Source organism: Phocoena sinus, chromosome 6 (genome assembly GCF_008692025.1).
Source record: "Phocoena sinus isolate mPhoSin1 chromosome 6, mPhoSin1.pri, whole genome shotgun sequence".
NCBI lineage: Eukaryota > Metazoa > Chordata > Mammalia > Artiodactyla > Phocoenidae > Phocoena > Phocoena sinus.
The window spans coordinates 39,287,372-39,307,686 of record NC_045768.1 but is presented as its reverse complement, the minus strand read 5'-3'; the positions used below and the strand labels follow the sequence as shown (position 1 = coordinate 39,307,686).

General features: G+C 41.3%; 1 protein-coding gene across 2 annotated transcripts in view; it reads right to left on the bottom strand.

The window, feature by feature from the left end:
• Window positions 1-20,315, bottom strand: part of TLE1 (TLE family member 1, transcriptional corepressor) — an 89,296-nt gene that overhangs the window by 35,508 nt on the left and 33,473 nt on the right. For both annotated transcript variants that reach the window (XM_032635758.1, XM_032635760.1), the window contains exons 7-8: window positions 9,843-10,047; window positions 9,087-9,103 (exon numbers count right to left, since the gene is read on the bottom strand). In XM_032635758.1, the coding sequence (XP_032491649.1) occupies window positions 9,087-9,103; window positions 9,843-10,047 (222 nt within the window). The remainder of the gene's footprint in view (window positions 1-9,086; window positions 9,104-9,842; window positions 10,048-20,315) is intronic.

The following is a 20,315-nucleotide window of genomic DNA, read 5'->3' as shown; positions in this document are numbered from 1 at the left end:
TCTCAAGACGCCAAAGCAACCTTAACACATATCCATCCTCTTCACCCTCCTCAATTTATCTAGAGGATGTTCAGAGGGGAAGGCAATTTGCCTAAAGTCAAGAAGCACCACCCATTAAGTCAACTTGCCTGTGCTCCCGGAAGAAGTGATTTTTAAACTCAGTTTATATACATCAAATACTTGGACCCAAATACTTGACCCCCAAATACTTCTCATTTAAAAGTCACACTGGCTCTTTAACCTATCGAGCTTAATATTCTAATGTGACATAATAATGCCTACTGCATGCTATCTCTGATTCCCCCCACCTCCTAATCACAGACACATCTTGATTTACTTGGTTAGAGGCCCACCATAACAAAATTGTGAACATTTAAAAACAAAGAACATTTTACAGCCTACTTTTAAATAACCTGAAAACAGTCCCGAGTTCCTGGCTTTCCACTCATGAATCCTGCCATTTACAACCCAAGATGTACACTAACAAAGACCCCAGCAGAGAGCAACAAAGCAGCCCAGGTACTCACAGCACTGGCTTCATGCCACATCAACCACCAAGAATAGTGGTTCCACAGACCTATTTGCTGCTGCAGCCTTCTCTTCCCAGAGTCCATATCTTGAAAGATATGTATCGACCAAACAGCATTCATCAAGTAAAATTCCCCTTTCAAATTTTTATTTGCCAGAGTTTTTTAATCAACATGAGAATTAGTGTTACCACACTGACTGCTATACTCTAATTCTAGCCAAGAAACTTGATGTTTTATTTCACCTTGCAGCTGGTAAAATTTAATCATCTCCCAGACTTTTTCAAACACTGTAATTATTGGGCAGACTTCTACAAATGTTCTGAGAACTGGGATTTCCAGACTGTATATAAGTTTTCCTTTGTTTAAAAATTTTCTTCAGAACCAAACAAAATCATCTTATTTACCTTATGTCTTCTACAAGAACTCAAAGTAGAAGTCTCATACAGCCCATGGGGGATATTACAAACCTGAGCATATCAAGATCTAAAAGCCCATTATGTCTTCAAAACAAGCTAAAATTTGAAAACCATGATGATTTTCTGCACCTAACAAGTTGCACACATTGACGGGAACAGAGCCAAGTAAAACGATAAAGGGAGAGGCAGACCAGACAAGTCTCTGAAGAAAACAAAAGAGCCCTCTGAAATGTTCAGTACCAGAGACAGAGTGTCCAACAGACCTGTTAGCCCAACAGGCATGCTTTTCTCTCCATTTATATATATGAGACTACACATGAAATGACTTGATGAGGTGTAAGAACAGAGAAAACATCATGAACCACAAGAAGGGACCCATCCCTCTTAAAATCTGAAATATCTGAGAACCTAAAACCTCAGTGGGCAACTGCACTGACAACAGACAAATTGTTCACTGTGGTTACCCTGTGCTTCCTGAGGGTCACTTCCTGCACTAACAGTGATGTGATGGTTAAGAACAGGTACAAGGGGCTTCCCTGGTGACGCAGTGGTTGAGAGTCTGCCTGCCAATGCGGGGGACACGGGTTCGGGCCCTGGTCTGGGTGGGTCCCACATGCCGCAGAGCTGCTGGGCCTGCGCGTCTGGAGCCTGTGCTCCGTGGCAGGAGGGGCCGCGATGGTGAGGGGCCCGCGCACCGCGACGGGGGGTTGCCCCTGCTCGCCGCAGCTGGGGGGAGCCCTCGCACAGAGGCGGGGACCCAACACAGCCAAAAATAAATAAATAAATTTATATATTAAAAAAAAAAAAGAACAGGTACAAGAGTGAGCAGAAAAGCTGCTCAGAAGAGAAAAGAAAAAGTAGGAGGTCTTCCAATATTACAACTGGTGTGCGCTCCTTGAGTGGCCAGATCCAGAGCACCATTTCCCAAATAGGTGAACCATGTTTTATAAAAACACACACCAGAACCGTTCCCTGCTGAGTGGGCACATGTTAACTAGAGAGTTGGTGGCAATGTGAACCCAGTGAGTAGAAGTGGACAGTGTATTCTCTTAAAGTAAAAATAAACATGCAGATACACAAGTACGGAACCATACCTTCATATAAGAACTTACCATGTAAGTAGAAGAGTCTTTTGAACTTCAAAGAGCATTCAGTCGAATCAGAAGAAAATGTCAAGAGTTGGACTCTGTACCACCTTTATTCTGACCATTCTAGACAATCATGTTTCTATTTCATGCTCTGAACACCCACCCCCTCAAGACCAAGGTAAAGAGACTCAGCTGCTTTAATATGAATTAAAAAAAAGTCTTTAAAGTCTTGTTCCAAGAATTTTACTTTTCTTTGGCAATTTAACAGGAATGGTTGTTCATGTATACAGAGGTATCTTGGAAGGTAAACTCCAGAATATATAAAAGAAAGCATGTTTACATTGTCAGTGTGGCCAAAACCCTTTATAAGAGTATTCATGTATCCTTCATCTATCCTGAGACCTCAAAGCAATTCTTCTGCCAGCCAAGTCTAAACCTTGAAGCCACCAGCAGCAAATGTGAAAGGAAAACCTGTTCATGGAGACAGCAAAAGTGAGACAGGTTTCCCTAATGTGAAAATAATACACATTATTCAAATGGATTTCTTTAGCTGCCATGCTAATTCCCCTTGGGAACGGTGTCCTCCTCACAGGAAAAGTGTCTGTGTCAGAGGTACAGATTGGAAACTCATGACACCTCATTTATCCTCAGTTACACTAAGGCAGTGGGAACCTAATTTGCTAGCACACTCTACACTGACAATTAACTTCTCAGTGAACATTAAAACAATGAGGTAAGGACGCACCCCATCACATCTGTGCGCCTTCTCATCCACACCTGGTACCAATTAAGCCATCACCCTGTGTGGTACTTCATGCTGCAGTCCAGTTGGTCATTGAAGTATTCTGTGTGACAAATGCATTTTTAACCTATAAGATTAACGATCCCCACTTGTCAACAGTGAAGAGTGGAAGCAAGTGGAGACGTGTGGAAATCACATCTTGGAAGACTGGCTGTGAAGCAGGCCTAAAGGGTACATGTTTATTTTTCATATTGTTTAAAGGCAAAATATGTGAAAAAAACAGGGTGTTCTTGCACCTCGATCTAAGAATTTGGCACTGTCGGGCGCAGACGGGCAACTCAGGAGGATACTCAGAATAAAACGGAGCCACAGACATACACACCCAGTGAGTATTTGGGCTGGAAGAAGTACTAAACCACAAAATGCCTTCGGCATCAACTCTGTACACCCACAGCTTGCCCTTCCACCGTCCTTCTCCAGGTAAAACAAAATAAAACCAATAAAAAACTCTGGAGCTCATAACAAATATAACTTTAAAAATAATCTTTAAATGACCTCGTAACACCTTCATTCCCCTAATCAGGACCGTGGTCACAGCCAAAATCAAATTTGTATTTCAAACCTTTTCTAGAAGCATGTTTTCGAAGTGCTCTTCATTCTCCAGCCCCTGATGAGATGCTTCTACTGCAAGAAAAGGTCCTGAAACTAGAAAGCACTGGGTCAGGACTTGACTGTGGTATCTGGATATCTGACGCCACTTAACCCATCTCTCCTCATCAGAAAGACCGAGACACAAAGTTTATTGCTTACTGTGTTCTAGAGGGAATACTGAAGATGATGATCAGTCCAAAAGGAAAATAAAAGTTTACAAAATCTGCTCCAAAGGGTGGGCATTAAGGTTTCTAATTACAGAACACAAAATGAAGCCTAAAAAAGTTTGTGGAGGGAGAAAATAGCCTCTACCTGCTTTCTGTTTGTTTAAAGATGCCCTATCCTCACAGAGATCTCAGGGAGGTAAGACCTGAACATTCTCTGGTCACGCACAGGTCCTGACATCCGCCTGGCAAGCTCCGGCCCCACAGCGAGCAGACACCTCACCTGGCACAGGAACACGCCACTCCCGACAAGCAAGAAGCTGCCAGTGCTTTCCTTCCTTCAGGGGGTCACCCTTCTCGTGGCAGTGATGCCGGTTTTCCCAGAAGATCTATGTTTTTAAGCACAGAGTTTTAAATTCTGCCAAAAGAAAAATCTACTGAGGCAACCGCTTAAGAAAACTTAAATGTTTTCTGCTGTGCCTTAATATTGAGATTTCAGGTGATTCATTTCAGTTTTATCCTTTATCTCCAGGCAATTCCTTGACATAAGTCAGGTCAACAACATTTAGGCGAAAACACCTCCTCCTGGTCCCTGTTTACCTTTGATGAATTCGAGCATCACGAGACTGATCAAATTCCTAAGAGGCTGGGATGGGTTTTGTGATGCTGACACACTAAGAATCATTAGGAATGGTCACCGGTCATGTGAGCCCTCATCTCCACAACAGCCTCACACATTTTTTAAAAAGGAAACCACAAGTAACTACGTTGACGGTGACTAACGACGCATTTACTGTTGTCTGGCTACCCTGCAGGTAGAGTCAGGGAAGACTTTCCTAAAGGCTTGCTACGGTATGTCTGATGACTTCCCATTTGTGGTCCCTAAACCCTCACCCTGCAGACAGCCACCATCACCACTTTATAGAAGGATGAGAAATCTTGCCTGTGCAGCCAGAACTCCACTGGGGTCTGCCTTTGTCCAAAACCCATGTTCTTTCTATCACTTGTCCCCTTTCCCCCCACACCCACAGTGCCGCGGTCCTAAAGAGCCACTGGGAGACGCTGTGACATTCAAAAAAATAAAATTTCAGAAACAGGCCAAGAGTGAAGTATTCCCCAAAGCAAGCCTCACACCTTATTTCCTCCTTGCTCTCTATATTGCTGAGGGTCGTCTTAGAAAAGAGTGAAGTGATGGGTGGTCCGTAACTAGGATCTGGTCCTACCTCTGCCAATCAACTAGTGAAGTACAACAGCTAGAGAAGAAAAAGATACAGACACCTCCTTACATTAAATAAAGTGATGGCTGTCATAACTACTTTTAAATAAGTTCTAAATGTGAACGTAATTTTAGAAATGTTATAGGAATGGCAACAGGGTCCCTCAGAAAGACATGATCTAAATCTCCACCTCTGTTAATTAACTATATGACCAAAGACACTCAACCTCCTTACTTTGGTGTCTTATTGAGAAAATGATGGTGACGCACCATTTTGACCTCTGAAGTAGATGAAAAGTGCTTAGACTTTTCTGGGCCAGGAACCCCTTTGGAGAATTTAATGAATGTTATGATCTCTCCTCAGCATTATGTAAGAGCACTGACCCACTCTGCATATAATTTTAGAGGGGTCCCAGGACCTTCTGAAGTCCACTAGGAACCCGCCTTAAGTCTACAGATCGTCCCTGTCCTGAGTCTCTCCCACACAGCCCCCTCAAGTCTCCTCCCTCTTCCAAATGTTCCAAATAGCGATCACATGAGTTAGATATTTCAGTGCTTTTCGTTCAACACATAATTTGACTTTGACATTAAAAGATATCACTGCAAAATGGCAGCAAGTATACGCAGTGCCTCAGCCAGTGCCTGGCACATAGTAAGTGGTCAATAAATATGCTAAATGAATGAGTATTTAAACATCCTTTCTACCATTTTTCTTAAAAAGCCATACAACTCCTTGTCAATTCTCTAACTCCAGGTCTTTCAAGTAGACCTATTTAAAGTGCATTCCCTTCAGCCAAAATTTAGTGCAATTCATCTTTAAATTAATTGGGATATCTAAAGTTCTTATTACTCCTGAAGAAATAAAGGCTTTTGTTAGGTCATTTTTTTGCTCAGTAGTAGCGCTCTGGTAAACAGGCTTATGTTAAAAAAAAAAAAAGGTTTGCGAATTAGAAAACAGCCGAACAGCAACATACACCTCGCAAAAGTTACTAGCTTTAGCATTCATCCCTTTCAGAAACAAGAAACTTAAAAATCGTGTCCGTATTTTCTCTCTGTTCTTAGCACCTTTATTTCCTGGGTTTTATGTTAAACAGGTTACATTAAGGTTCATTTGTTTTCCTACCATAAAACCTTAAACCAGCAAATGGGATAATCTGTCACTAAAAATAAACATACACTATCTATGAGCCAGTTTTAGACCCACAGATAACAATCCACACACACTCACATTCCCTCCGACATAAATTCCTGGTTTTTGCACTTGATATAAAAAATATGTTTGTTCAACACAGAAAGAAGGGCAGGAAAAAAAAACAAGACTATATGCCAGCCTAGAATTTTTTAGAACTCCTTGGTCTTCTTTATGGCAGAGGTTCTCAGAGTTTGGTCTAAGGACCCTGAGGGTGTCTCTCTGTGGGCAGATTTCTTCCAATACTTAAACCAAAACAATGTATGGCAACAAAGAGAATGCAGAAGCCGAGGAGAATTCAACTGCCCACTTTTAGGCCAGGCATTAAAGACATCTGCAAATGTGCAAAAAAAAACTAAACTACTCTTCCCACTCCAATTTTTTATTTTGGGAAATAGTTATTTTTCATTAAAAATGTTATTTATGCTAACACAAGTAGCTCTTTATCTGTTTAAGTGATTTTAAAATGTTTTATTTCTAACCCAGAAAATTTTCAAAATATATGACACACATAAACAGAAGTTCTCTGGGGTCATCAGTTACTTTAAGGGTAAAAGATTCTGAGACCGTAAGGTTTGAAAATCGCTGCCCTATAGCCACTGCTCTTAACCCCTCGATGCGCGAACAAACAAAACAGCAGTACAGAGCAATGAACTGACTTCATCTGCCAAGTAAAATTCAACTTCATAATTCAAACCACTTTATTAAACAGATTAAGTACTATAATATTTTAGGAGCTAATAGTACACATCATCTCATTACCCACTGAGTCTCATATTTAATTTTACACAAAGTTTGAAGAGAGCTAGTTAATTTTATGTAACTGCAGCAAAATCCCACTTATATGGACAGTGAACAATTTAATTCCTCTCTACAGACTGAATTAAATTTTTAGATTAAAAATGAGTGTAGTTTCTCCATTTTATATTATCATTACCATGAGTTTTCTGTAATAATTACACAGGAAACTCAGCATATATACTTATTCTGGAAATACTCTTTGAAATTATTATTAAGACTTGACAAAAATTTGGTGTGAAAAAGGAGACATGCAAATAACACATTAAGTAACCATGTATTTTATATTATTTTATAGATTAGTTTATGCAATGTATCTACCACATTTGGACTTAAAAGTTCAGATTGCTAACTCAACACGGACTTTACAAACTACACTAACTGGACTTGAAAACAATCCACAGCTGCCTGAAATTCAAGAACGATTTAGTACTTCTTTAAGGGTACAACTCATTAACCTTCGTCCACCTCACCCTCACTTCCCCAATCAAGTTCTTGATTACATCTTCCAGCCAAAATTACACACAGATTATTAGACATACTCAGAAATACAGTCATACCGAGTTATGCAAAAATGCCTCTACGAGCTTAAGTGTGCAAATTCTACTCTTTCCTGCCACCGGCATTTCAGAGAGGCATACACCATGGTATCCCTTCCACAACTGTCTAGAACTCTTGCTAAAACTTTCTGCAGCCTTGTATCTTCTAGTATTTTTGTTGCTTTCCCTTGGTTCTTTGAGAAAGGGCTTGTGATACATGTACCTACATATCCCTACACATCCCTCACTACAGATATATTTCCTATATTACCTTACATATAGTAAGCATTCAATAAATATACGGTGACTTAAGGTGGAACAGTAGTACTGATAACATAAAGTGGAAATAAAGTCTCAAACCTAGAATAAATTCAATAGATTAAAACATGCAGCAGACTAATGCATGTGGGCATTCCCAGCACCATCTCCTGCCATCTCTATTCTCTGGCCCAGGATTAGGGTTTTTAATTTGATACTCTATTGAATGAACATGGCAGAAAAGATGACAATCTACAGGGACACTGAAACAGCAAAATAGAAAGGTCACCTCCATAAATCAGTTTACTTAGGTCCATACTTTCGGAGTAGGTAATTTTATTCCCTAGATCTAAGTTTTTTCTCCCCTCTTTTCTCCTCCCAACATTTTCCAAAGAAAACTTACAGGACAAGAATTTCACAACTACCTACCTCATCCTTTCACCATTATCCATTCCACCAATACATCCTGACACATGAAGTAAACAAAGCTCTGTCCCGAAGAGAATTTTAAAAATAGCTACCGTTCTACACAGAAGGTGTGTGTGGAGGGGTGCCTAAACTTTTCAAACTGAAAAAGTTTACATATCATCCCCCCAAACATAAGAAAGTATCAGAGTGATTTAAAAGTTCAGTATCCTATTTTTTAACAATATTTAGATTGAAGATGATCAAAATACTGTCATGTTCAGAAAGAAGGAAGGAAGGAAGGAAAGGGGCAAAAACTGGAGGTTATCTGAGCTGAAAAGGGGCCAATTTCTCATTCTGTTTGTTCCACAACATGTAAGAGACGCATTTTAGAGACAGGCCTCCCCACAAGCAACCAACCGGCAGATATGTGTACAGACCAAACGTGCTTTATGTAAAATGAGTAAGATTTAGGCTGGTGAAAAAAAATAAACTCGATAAGCACAGAGCCCCGTGCACTGAATTTCCTTGGTTTTGAGAGCTTACTCAGATACTCAGTTCTTTGGACTAAAATAAAGTTAAGTTCAAGTTCACACTCCAAGGACAATTATGAAAAGAAAACTAGATATGGAAACCTAGAAACTAAGATGCATTTGCAGAGGATAATGAATGGTTTAGGTAGAAATAACACAATGCTAACTAATTTCACATATGGATGGTGACCTCTTGCCTGCAGAACTGACTTAAGATAAAAATGAATACTCTCTTAAACTACAGGTAAACCTGGACTCGAAGTGCAATGATAAACATATTTTTTAAATGGGTCTGGGGCACATAGGGATCAAAGTGTATTTTCAAGTGAGTAATCATAGCAAACAGCTTTGCCTCCCTCTCACCTGATGGAAGTTTTATATAAAAGACAAAGGGTAGGGGGAAACAGTCATATTTTTTTAAAAAAGAAAGAAAAACAACAGGTCGCTGAGAGAGAGTAGAATATACGTGTCTGTGCCTGTGCTTAAAGAAAGGCGGCTGAGGGTGCACTGCAGGGGGGGAGAACGCGTTTATGTGCAGCAGGCGTCAGGGTACTTACTGTGCCCGGTTCTCTGTCTGCTCCCGAGGTTACCAAGAAACGCACAGACATGCCCGTTCAGACACAGAGGCAAGAACAGAAATAAAAAAAAGGGGGGAATAATTAGAACACAAGCCCCAAACAGTTTTAAAATGGCTTTTATTTATATAAGTCATTGCACATTCCTAATACAGTGATTTCCTGAAAATTACAGTATTTTGTAAACATAAGATTTACAGTTTAACCATACACAAAAGCCTAGTTTTTTAAAATTTCTTGACAGAATAAATTACTTTTTTTCAAAAATTAGTCAAGTGCAATTTTGCCCAATATTTAATGCATACTAGAATTAAAGCCTATGAAACTAAGTAGTAACAGATGCAATTATCAAACCTTTCATTTGAACACATTCACTTTCAAATTTAACTTCTTATTTCGCCCCATTTAACAACATTACTTTCTTTGAAAATTACCCAATTAAACAGTTAACAGTTTTCCATAATATGGTACAGGCCACTGGCATTAATGAGGCAGTTGCCAAGATGTCAAGATGCCTGCCATCTAAAGAGATGGAGAAATCTACAGATGCCCACGTTAAACCCTGAAAACCTCCAGGGTGAACTGTGTTTCAGTGGCCAGGCTGTGCGACAGACAGTTCCTCTTAGCTCATTGTTTGCTCTCTGAATGGGTTGGGGCTTTCTTTAGCGGTGCACAAACTTTGCAGCACTAGTAAGAGTGTTAGGGCAAGGTCCTAATCTGGCTTGCCCGGCCTCTCACCTCTGTGGTGCTCTGCATCGTGGTGCTTCTTGTCATCTTTAATTGCCAAGTGAGACTGGCCACTCAGAGCACTAGACAGCGCCAGGAGGCCGGCACTGCCGCCGAGGGGCGGGATTCCAGGAGGCTGAAGTCCCGAAGGGTGAGGGGTGAGGGGCACTGGAGGTCCATGGCCGTGAGAAAGATGCTGAGCTTGCAACTGCTGCTGCTGTTGGTGGTGGTGGTGAAAGAGGAAGAGGAGGAGGGAGAGAGAGGGGGGTGGTGGCAGTGGTGGCGGCAACCAGGGAGACAGCAGACATGACAGGAGAGGATGGAGGAGACAGAACAGGAGGTTACACACACACACACACACACACACAGACACACACACACACACACACACACACAGAGGAAGGGAGCAAGGAGAGAGACAGGGAGGAAAGAGAGAAAAAAATGTGGTTAGCACTTTCAGTCCATCAAAAGCTTTCATCTGCTCAGTTACCTGATATCATATAATCTTCCCAAAACATAATCCTCAGATTGACACTGTCACTTTCTGGCCTAACTCTCACCCCCTGAAAGTGTAGCTACTGATTATTAGCAAACTTGGATAAGTTAGTAAGCCCTCACACGGTGGTTAGTTCCATCTCTAAGCGCCTCCAAGGATCAAATCCAGTGCATCATTGAATCCAAGATGCCACAGATTTCAGACTCATTCTGACTTCAGAAAGGTTAAAATAGGGGAGGTGCAGATATGCAACCTAAAATACAGAAACTATATTCTCAACTAGTCACCAGTTACTAGGTGACTCCATTGCACCCCAGCATTCTTGCATTAACTTACCACAACGTTAGGATGAGACAAAACCAAACATTATCTTTAGTTAACAGAACTTAGAAAGCAGGAAGAACTAGCATCTCTCATGTACTTGTGTGCCCTTAGCTCATCAAGCCCTCACAGAATGGAGGAAGTATTGATATTCCCATTTCACAGATGGGGCTCAAGGCATTGAGTTTCTCCCACCAGGTGGCAGGGAAGTGAAGTCAACGTAGGAAGGACCCTCATGGCTGTGCTCTAGTCATGGTACCACCACATACAGAGGGAACCCTCAGGGAGCCACGCACGTGACAAATGGAAGGAACCTTAGAGACAAAACTTTGTTTATCCCTTCCTTTCTCCTGAGCCCCATGCCCCAAACCCATCCCCCTCCCATGTCACAGAGGAAAACACCAAGACTCAGGCCAAGAACCTTGCTGAGGAAAGCACTCACACCAGCTGTGCGGGACTCCAACCATGATGACCAAGTCCCCATTCCCAAATGCCTTCGCCTCTATCACTTAACCCATTCCAGAAGTTAGAAACCTGTTCACATTAGAGTATCACTGCTCTCATATATTATATTTAAGATTTGTTGCAGGAAACGAAAAAGTATCCAAGCAATGGCCCTTGCACCATAAATCTGGCCACATTTCAGCTGTCCAACATAAAACTCGTTTTTTGATGAGACAGGAAAAACGATTAAAGCTCAATTTCTAAGGTGTGATGTTAGGAAATTCTTAAGATTCTGATTTGTGCTCACTTCCCTGGGACTCAATTACTCGTTTTATTTATTACACCCTTGCACGTACTGAATATATTAGATCTTCACACCAGATCTTCAGCAATTTCCACCCTGACCACACATCTTTGACTGAATCCTAAACATTATGCTTCCGGCACTCAAGAGCAAGAGAAAGCAGCATCTAAAAGGCAGAAATCAGCATCTAGAGTCATTTTACAGTAAATTTTCAACCACTCCTAGTATCTTTTAAAAAAATCTTTAGGCGCCAACCTTCTCTTTAAACCTCCACTCTTTCCAAAGAGAGCACAGTTCTAATGCGAGGGAAATTGGAAAAGGGGTGAGGTCAGAGCAGGCAGCATTAATAGTATTCTTGGAAAGTATTTATAAACTACTCATTCACCATTTGAGATCATAATAACAACTTCTTTATGCATAAAATCACCTTCCTGTCATCCCAAAGACACTAATTCTTGCTCCGTCACCTTTTAAGAGCTTGGCAGTAGCAGGACATAAAACTGAAGGAGCTGGCAGCAGCATCACGGTCCACTAGGCGTGCTCATTAGCACTTAATTAGGAACTAGACACCTGCCATAAGAAATGTGCTCGGAGAAAGATGAGGAACAGGTCTGCCCTACCAGCGATTACTATCATTACTCAGACTAAAAGCAATGTCCGGCTTCTTGGGGGGAAAGGCAGTGATGCATACACAAGCGGGTGCGGTGGGGTAATTAAGCACGGCACTGATTAAAGAAGATGAGAGAGGCTAAGCACAGGGGAAGGAATTTAACTATAGGGTGGAGGATACCAACCCTATCACCCTTCCCTGCACCCTACCCCCAGTCCCCCTCTAACACTCCCCCCCCAAACGGAGACACCAAAACACAACTCCAGACGTGTGATTTTACGTTAGAGCAAAGGTAGTCTCAGGTGATATTTGGATATGCTAGAAGGAAGCAGATTTTCTGCCAAGCCCAAGTTGGTTTTTGGAAAGATGAACTGGAAAGCATTCTCTGATGTACTATTGAAAAGAAAGACTAAGCTTATAAAATAAAGGGGCTTTGCCACAGCTGTGAAACAGACCTGCAAAGTTAAACTCAACCTTCAGGCAAATAGCTCTCAACAGGGCTATCCAACAGCCTAATTGGCCATGAGTAAGTCCCACCTCTAGCCTGCTCTAGTTTTCCAGGCCCCTTGAAGAGACAGCTCACTGCCCATTATTAGAGGCAATTAGGTTCTTCCATCCTTAGCTTGGCGATCTTGAAAGCTCCTTCTTCCTCCTTTTTTTTAAAAAGCATAAATCCTATCACAAAATGAAAGGAGTACTAAGTAGGTAGCGACAGGATGAATCACAGCTATTGAAGATGCTGTAGACCCAAGAAATGTGGATACTGCTGCCTCACATTCTACTTCTTTATCCTACCATGCAGTGCCCCTAGATAGTATTTCCAGCTTCCTTATCTGGCCTCAGCTCGGAATACACCAGAGGGAGGAAGGGTGGGAGGGCATAATGGCTCCCATTTCACAGATGAAAGAGTGGCTTGCCATGGGGCTCACAGCCAGAACAATGATTGCAAAGCTTTTATTCCCTAGAACAGTATTTTTCCTGTGACCCCAGCAGCCCAGTCCTGTTCACAAGGGATCAGTTGCAGACCCAGTGTTCCCAAGCAAGGGGAAGGAAGAGGACAATCTCTTTCTCCACCGAGGACCCCACGTTTCTCCCTTCCCAGCTAAGGAGATACTCTTGAGGGTATGCAATACTGCACACCCAGAGACAATCCACATTCACTATTGGGCATTTACCCGGAAATAAAACCATCTTCACGACGCAGCCTCATGAGCAGTGACAGATGGGAATTTGTTCTTAGATTTATGACTCACGAGTGCCATCCCTCCAGTCCCCACTTTCCAATACCCTACATCTGAAAAAGGAAAGTATCTTTTGCTCTAGCTCTCTTCCAAGGAAGCCGATAAAGAAGAATCAAGCTGAAACAGAGATAGTTTTGGCTTCTCTCAGAAGAAGATGCTTAATAAGTAATAAGTGTTATTTCTAGGATAAAAAATTTTTTGAAATGAACAGAGGGCCCACATCCAGGAGATTGAAACAACTGACTCCAAAAGGGCAGCCCACTTGCCCCATGTGTCCTAAAGAACATTTTTTTCTCAACACGGCTTACCTGGGACAGACTAGTACTCATCACCTTCACCAAAAGGAAGAAACATGAATGTTACTTAAAAATATATGCTACAAGAAAAGAGATCCTGACATTGCTATATAGACAGCAACACATCAAAAAATCCAATGGCTCTGTCAATTAGGGGAATTTAAATGAATCAGTCCTCCAAAGATCCAAACCTACCCAAATCATCGGGGAAACTGTAAAATCTTTCTCAACGTGACAGCAAGGCTGGCTGGGAAAATTCAACCTTCTACCCATTCATTAGCTTGAACTAATTAGTAAACATTTTCTTTAAGTTAATGCTTATAGATTTATACACCACAGAACACATAAGCAACACAGTTTATAAAGCTATCAGAAAAGGCATTTCTGATGAACAATGGTGGTTTGGGGTAATATGTATCAATCTAGACTGGTAGCTCTTAAACAATTTCAACACCACTTTCCCCACCCCAGGGACATTTGGCAACATCTAGAGACATTTGTGGTTGTCACAACTGGGAGGGAAAGACGAGTAGAAGTGTTGCTGGCATCTAGTAGGTAGAGGCTGGGGATGCTGTTAAACATCCTACAATGCACCGGACAGCCCCCAGCACAGAGAATTCACGAGCCCAAAACGTCAACAGTGCTGAAGGTGAGAAATTCTGGTCTCAATCTAAGCTGGAATTCTGTCCCATTACATTAGAAACCATGTTCTTATATGCCAAAGGACTTGCCAAATTGTTGCTTAAAAACCAGAAGTACTTTAAAATATTAACTTTTCACTGTCCCTTCCCCATCGAGTACCTTGTCACAGCTCAAAAAAATGAGCCCCTGCTTCCTAATGCTGACTCCACTAACAATTCAAAACAAAACAAACAAACAGAAACTTCACTTTACAAAACAATTTGGGAAAAGAGCTAAATGGGAACTTTTACATACTGTTCTGGTGCCTCAAAGGTGATTAGGGAAAGGTTTAGTTTGGGGCATAAGGAGATAACTGTACGTGTTCTTAACCCAAACAATTTGAATAGGCTGGGAAGGAGACAAGTAAAACAAATCACCAAACACGGAGTTAGTGATACTGAAAACCCTCAAGGAATAAAATAACCTCACCCATGTCAAACAACAGCCACACATTTAGAATTTTAATTCACATTTTACCCAGTGCAGACTGGGTCAATTATGTTGCTATATGAAATTGACTTTGCCATTTACATTCAGAGCCTTAATATAACTGTGCAGTGGTTTCTACATTTTTGTTTCTAAAACAGGTGTAGCACAGGGTTTATCACCACAGAGCTGCCTATACAAGTGGAAAGGACACCAGAATAAAAACGAAGGCCAACGTCCCTCTCATTCCCACTAGATGCTAATAAGTTCCTTATCACCAACCACTGAATTTCTGAAATTTAACCCACTTTATAACCTTTGGGAAAACTATGTCACACAGATCACAAACTGAACCCAACCAGAACTAAAACCATGCCCCAAAATAGCATATTTAATGCTAAAAGCGTGACAGTAAGTGGCATTTATAGCACTTGGTATTTAAACACTTTTAAGGGGGGGGGGAGTGAAAAGTAGCATTTATTGACAGTTCTCTCCAAGTCATTCTTCCTTGATTTTCTGCTATTTCTCTGTTCTTTAAAACACTCAGTTCTTATCTTGGGAGAGTACAGAAAAAGAAAATTGGTATGCTATGATAAACAAGTGGGAAAAGTAGGGAAGAGCTATGTGGCAGGAGAAACATCAAGGACACTACTACAGGAGTTATCTGAAAACCTCCCATTATGTGGATGGCCTCTCGCGTGAAGGGGACAAGGGTGATAAACAGGCAGAAACTGCTTGCTGGGGCCAAGAATTCGCAAGCCACTTGAAGACAATAAAATAAATAAATACATAAATCCATTGAGAGGCTCCATTTCGATGCAGGAGCGCACAGAAAATGAGATGCAGAAGCAACACTGATGGCCTGTACGTAGGCAGGCACCAGGATACAGGCCTAAAATTCTGAAAAGCATCTAAACTCGTCTTCACTGCTTCTGCATTTCAGCTAATCCGCACAGGCCAACTCATTCTGCATCACCCCCCTGATTTATTCATCCTACCTGCCCTGGGTGTCTGTTTCCGTTGTGACTTAAAAGACCTAAACAAGAATAAGTTTTTTAAAAGCCATGTTTACTTAGGTAGATCCATTTCTAAAACCATATAAGGTTTCAGTGAAAACATGCTCGCATCATCAGCCATCAGAGAAATGCAAATCAAAACCACAAGTGAGACAGCGCGTCACACCCACCAGGAGGGCTAGAATCAAAACAATGGACAATAACAAGTGTTGGAGAAGAAGCAGAGAAACTGGAATTCTCATCCACTGCTAGGGAGAATGTAAAATGGTACAGCCACTTGGCTGTTGAAGCTAAACGGAGTTACCATATGACCCAGAGTTCCATTCCTAGATATAAACACCAGATAAAAGAAAACATGTCCACACAAAAATCTGTACACAAGTGTTCACAGCAGCATTATTCGTAACAGTCAAGAGGTGGAAACAACCTAAATGACCGGCAACTGACTGGATAAACAAATGCAGCATATTGATGCAATGGAGTATCATTCATCAATAAAAAGGACTGAAGTACTTGCTACAACATCTATAGACCTTGAAAACATTATGCAAGTGAAATAAGCCAGACACAAAAGGCCACATATCATATGATTCCATTTATATGAAATGTTCAGAACAGGCAAATCCACAGAGATAGAAAGATTAGTGGTTGCCAGGGGGTTGAGGGGAGGGGGCATGGGGCCTGACTACTAATGAATATGGGTTTATTTTTGGAGTGATGAAAATGTTCAAGAATTAGATAGTAGTGATGGCCGTACAAGTCTGTGAATATACTAAAAACCACTGAGCTGTGTGTGTTTAAAAGGGTGAATGATATGGTACGTTAAGTCATCTATCAATTTAAAAAAACTGCATAGATCTAATTTCCAAAATGAGATGCTCAACTTTCTATTCTGAAGATTTTTCTTCTTCCTCTGAAAAGAGGGAAAATGTTATAACGCCTTCTTCTAAGAAATCCAAATAAAAATCATACGAAAATATATGGGGAAATGAACAAGTAGACAATGCTTCAGTAAGTTTCCTAATAAATAAAAAGCACACTGCCCAATTCACTAGAACCCAGACACTGAAGCCAAGCTCTGCATTTGTCAGAGATACCTAGTTGTACCCTCAGTGGAAAAACAAAAACAAAAACAAAAACAAAAAAACTAGCTCGACCTAACGGAGAGGTAGGAGGCATAAAAGACTCCTCTGAGATATTGCACCATCTCTTTGGAAAATTAATAAAAGGGCTAGACTGGTGGAATTTAAGTGGCAGGTATGTCACTAAATAGGAGCTGGAAGATCCATGTTTGTTGTCATCATTTTATTTACTCCCTTTGGTAGCAGGCTATGCATTATTCTCTCAGGGTGAATTTGTTTTATAAAGAAACTTACAGCTGGGTTATTGATGGGCTTTCCAGGGATTAACTGCCTACTCATAAGAATAAGAGGCTAACCTCATCCTCTTAAACTTCCCACACTACAATCCTATAGATGTCTGACAGCTACAGCCGGGGGAAAAAAATAATCCAACATTTTTGCTAATCCTTAAACCAGTCATCTCCTGCAACAATAGGGAGTCCTTTAGGTCTACAACTCAATCTCTCAAGGACAGAAAGGCTTCTTCTGCAGACACGTCAGGAGTTTGTATTCACAGCCATCACCTACACAAATACACATAGTCAGACACCACAGACCACCCTAGACTTCTTTTATTTCATACTAAGTTGTTTTAAAGTATAGAGAATTATAAATTTGCCTATGGAACAGGAGTATACACACATGACCAAGAACTGGCGCCCCAAACCTGAGCCCCATAGGCCTTGACAGAAGTTATATTCATGGAAAGTCAGTCAGATCACATCCAAATAAATGAGAAAGGACAAACAATGCTGCTTACACTAACCCCAAATTTCCCTGAGTTCCCTGATGTTCATAGCACTGCTATGGGAAATTGTTTAAATTTTCTTATATCCAACAGTCAGCATCAAGGCTGCTGTCAGAAATCTGGCATTCTGTGGTAGGGGAACTGTTCATCTGTCCATGTCTTCTAACTCTTCTCTCCTTCCAATTCTATCACAAGGATCCCCGCCACCTCCCAGGGCCAGCAAAAGGCCTGGTGCGCCCTTTCCTCTTTACGTTGAGTAAGCAAGCCAATGATGCCCTGTCCTCACATTTTTGCTTCTCAAACCCCTCCATCTGTTCCCCTAACTTAGCTTTCCGCCCTGGTTCTGAACTTTAATAAGTTCGTTCGTCAAAAGTTAAATGGCAGTGCTTTTGCACTTCTGAGTCCTTATTAAAAGTCATTCAAGCACGACAACTTAATGGCAGGAGCAGAGCATCTGGCTGGGTCTAATCTCAAACACCAACATCCATGTAACCACCAGAAAAGACAAAGGAGGAGGTGACCTGCTGCTAGGAGCAATCGCCCCTTCACAGGAGCTTGGCCAACTGGGCCCAGAGATCTGCTACAGGTGCTGAGAGAGAGACCAGGCAGACAAAACCTCAGTTCAGGGTGTCAGCACCACATGCTTGTTGAAGGCTGCCAGCCAAGGTCTTACCCCCACAAAAGCCATGTAAGGTAAATGGTATTATCCATTGTCCTGTAGAAGGACGCTGATAGAGGTTAACTGGCTGTACAACGTCACAAAGCTAAGAAGTGGCAGTGCCGGGACTTCCCTGGTGGTCCAGTGGTTAAGAATCCACCTTCCAATGCAGGGGACACAGGTCCAACCCCTGGTCTGGGAACTAAGATCCCACATGCCGCAGGGCAACTTAGCCCATGTCCCACAACTACTGAGCACGCAGGCCACAACTAGACAGCCCGCGTGCCACAACTAGAGAGAAGCCCGTGCCCCGCAACGAAAGATCCCATGTGCCACAACTAAGACCCAATGCAGCCAAAAATAAAATAAATAAACATTTTTTTAAAATAAAAATAAAAAGTGGCAGTGCAAAGTCCCAACCAAGTGCATCTCATCCTAGGCCCAGGCTTTGTCCAGGTTAACACAATACAAACGGTCTTAGAAAGATGAGCATAAAACACTGAGAAGTTAGGCAGTAGGTATTTGATTAGAAATAGATACACAACTATGTAACTGTTTCAATAAAGAAAATCACACTCTGCTAATTATTCTTTTACTCTTCTACTTTTTAATCAAAATGCAACCATGTTTCTTTAGGGGGTTGGGAAAACTTGGCTGAGAAGAAGCACAAGGGGACTTCCTGGGGAGGTGGGAACAATCTGTACCCAGAGAGGAATGTGGGCTACAGGGTGTGTGCCTGTGCCAGTGATCAATCCGTACACTCAGGAGCTGTGCATCTCACCTGTGAATTACACATCAATTTTCTAAAAAATCTGTGTGTGTACAGGTATGTATAGATCCATATCTATATTTATATGATTTATATTAATTATACGTGATATAAACCCAATTAAAAGATAACACTAATTATTTGGAATCCCAATCTCAACTTAAAATCAATTCTGTAGTATCAGAGCAGGTAGAAGAGAGCTCTTAGTTCCCAGCTCCCCAAATGCTACAATGAGGAGTGACCTGAAGAGCCCGTCCGTCAATTTTCCTTTCCTTCAGGTAGCCATTAGCTATCCCACAAATAAAGTGTTACGTCGGTCAATAACCTACTTCGGTTTGAGCATTTTTAATAGCATTCCAAACTAAAAAAAAAAAATCTTTGAGGAATGCTGATTAAATTGTGGAGACTAATGTTTGGGGGAAAAAAAAAACACCAAGGTTCAAATACATAAGTTTCCTTCCCACAATGAACTTGTTTTCTCAAGTACAAGGGAGTTTGTGCCAAACCAAACCAACCCTGTATCTATTAAGATCTCTGCATTTTTATTGTTACAAGAACGTAACACGTTTAATAACAAAAGAGCTTATAAAAAGCAAAATTCAAAAAGTAAGGTTGCAGTTATTAGTCTGCCAACTACCAGATATGCCATCAGTCAAGCTGTTACAAAAAGTATATAACAAAAAATATCTCAATAGTTTCTCCAAGTATCAAATATCTAAGAAGCTTATCTTTCTTAAATACCAGGAATCTACGTAGGTTGAAGGCAGGTGCTGTGGTGAAAAAGATTTAAAATTCAGTATTTTCCGTCAGATATGAGAACTAAGTTTTCTATGCTGGTGAGAAATGGGCACCATTAATTCACTCTACAAAAACGGAAAAAACTATAACCTCTCTCTTCCTCCTAAAAGAGCAGCCACGGTCCCAGGACACAGCTGAGCTTACCTAGAAGCCTGGTGTCCTTGAGAAGATTTAACTTTTTCCAGGTTTGCTAAAGAGAAATATCTGTAGCCCTGTCAAGCAAGCAGTAAGCTCCTTGATTGTACCTTAAAGGGAATGAGAGTGTTTCAGCTCATTTGCATTTTAAAGGGTACTCTTTCATGATCTTTCACACTTGTAATAGATGTCTAAACCGTTAAATTACTATTTCTTTTCTTAGCTTGAAAGTCGATGCAGACGAAGAGCATGGCCTCTCCCAGTGTTCTTTACCCTAAGTCGGTCCCTGAACAATACTGACAGCTGCTATCAAACCAGGCTGCCTTTACCCTGCGCGCAGCTGCTGCTTGTAGGAACAGACAGCCTCCCAGAGCCTCCTCCCCTCTGGGGAGACAGGCTGACACACTGCATGTTCAATGAA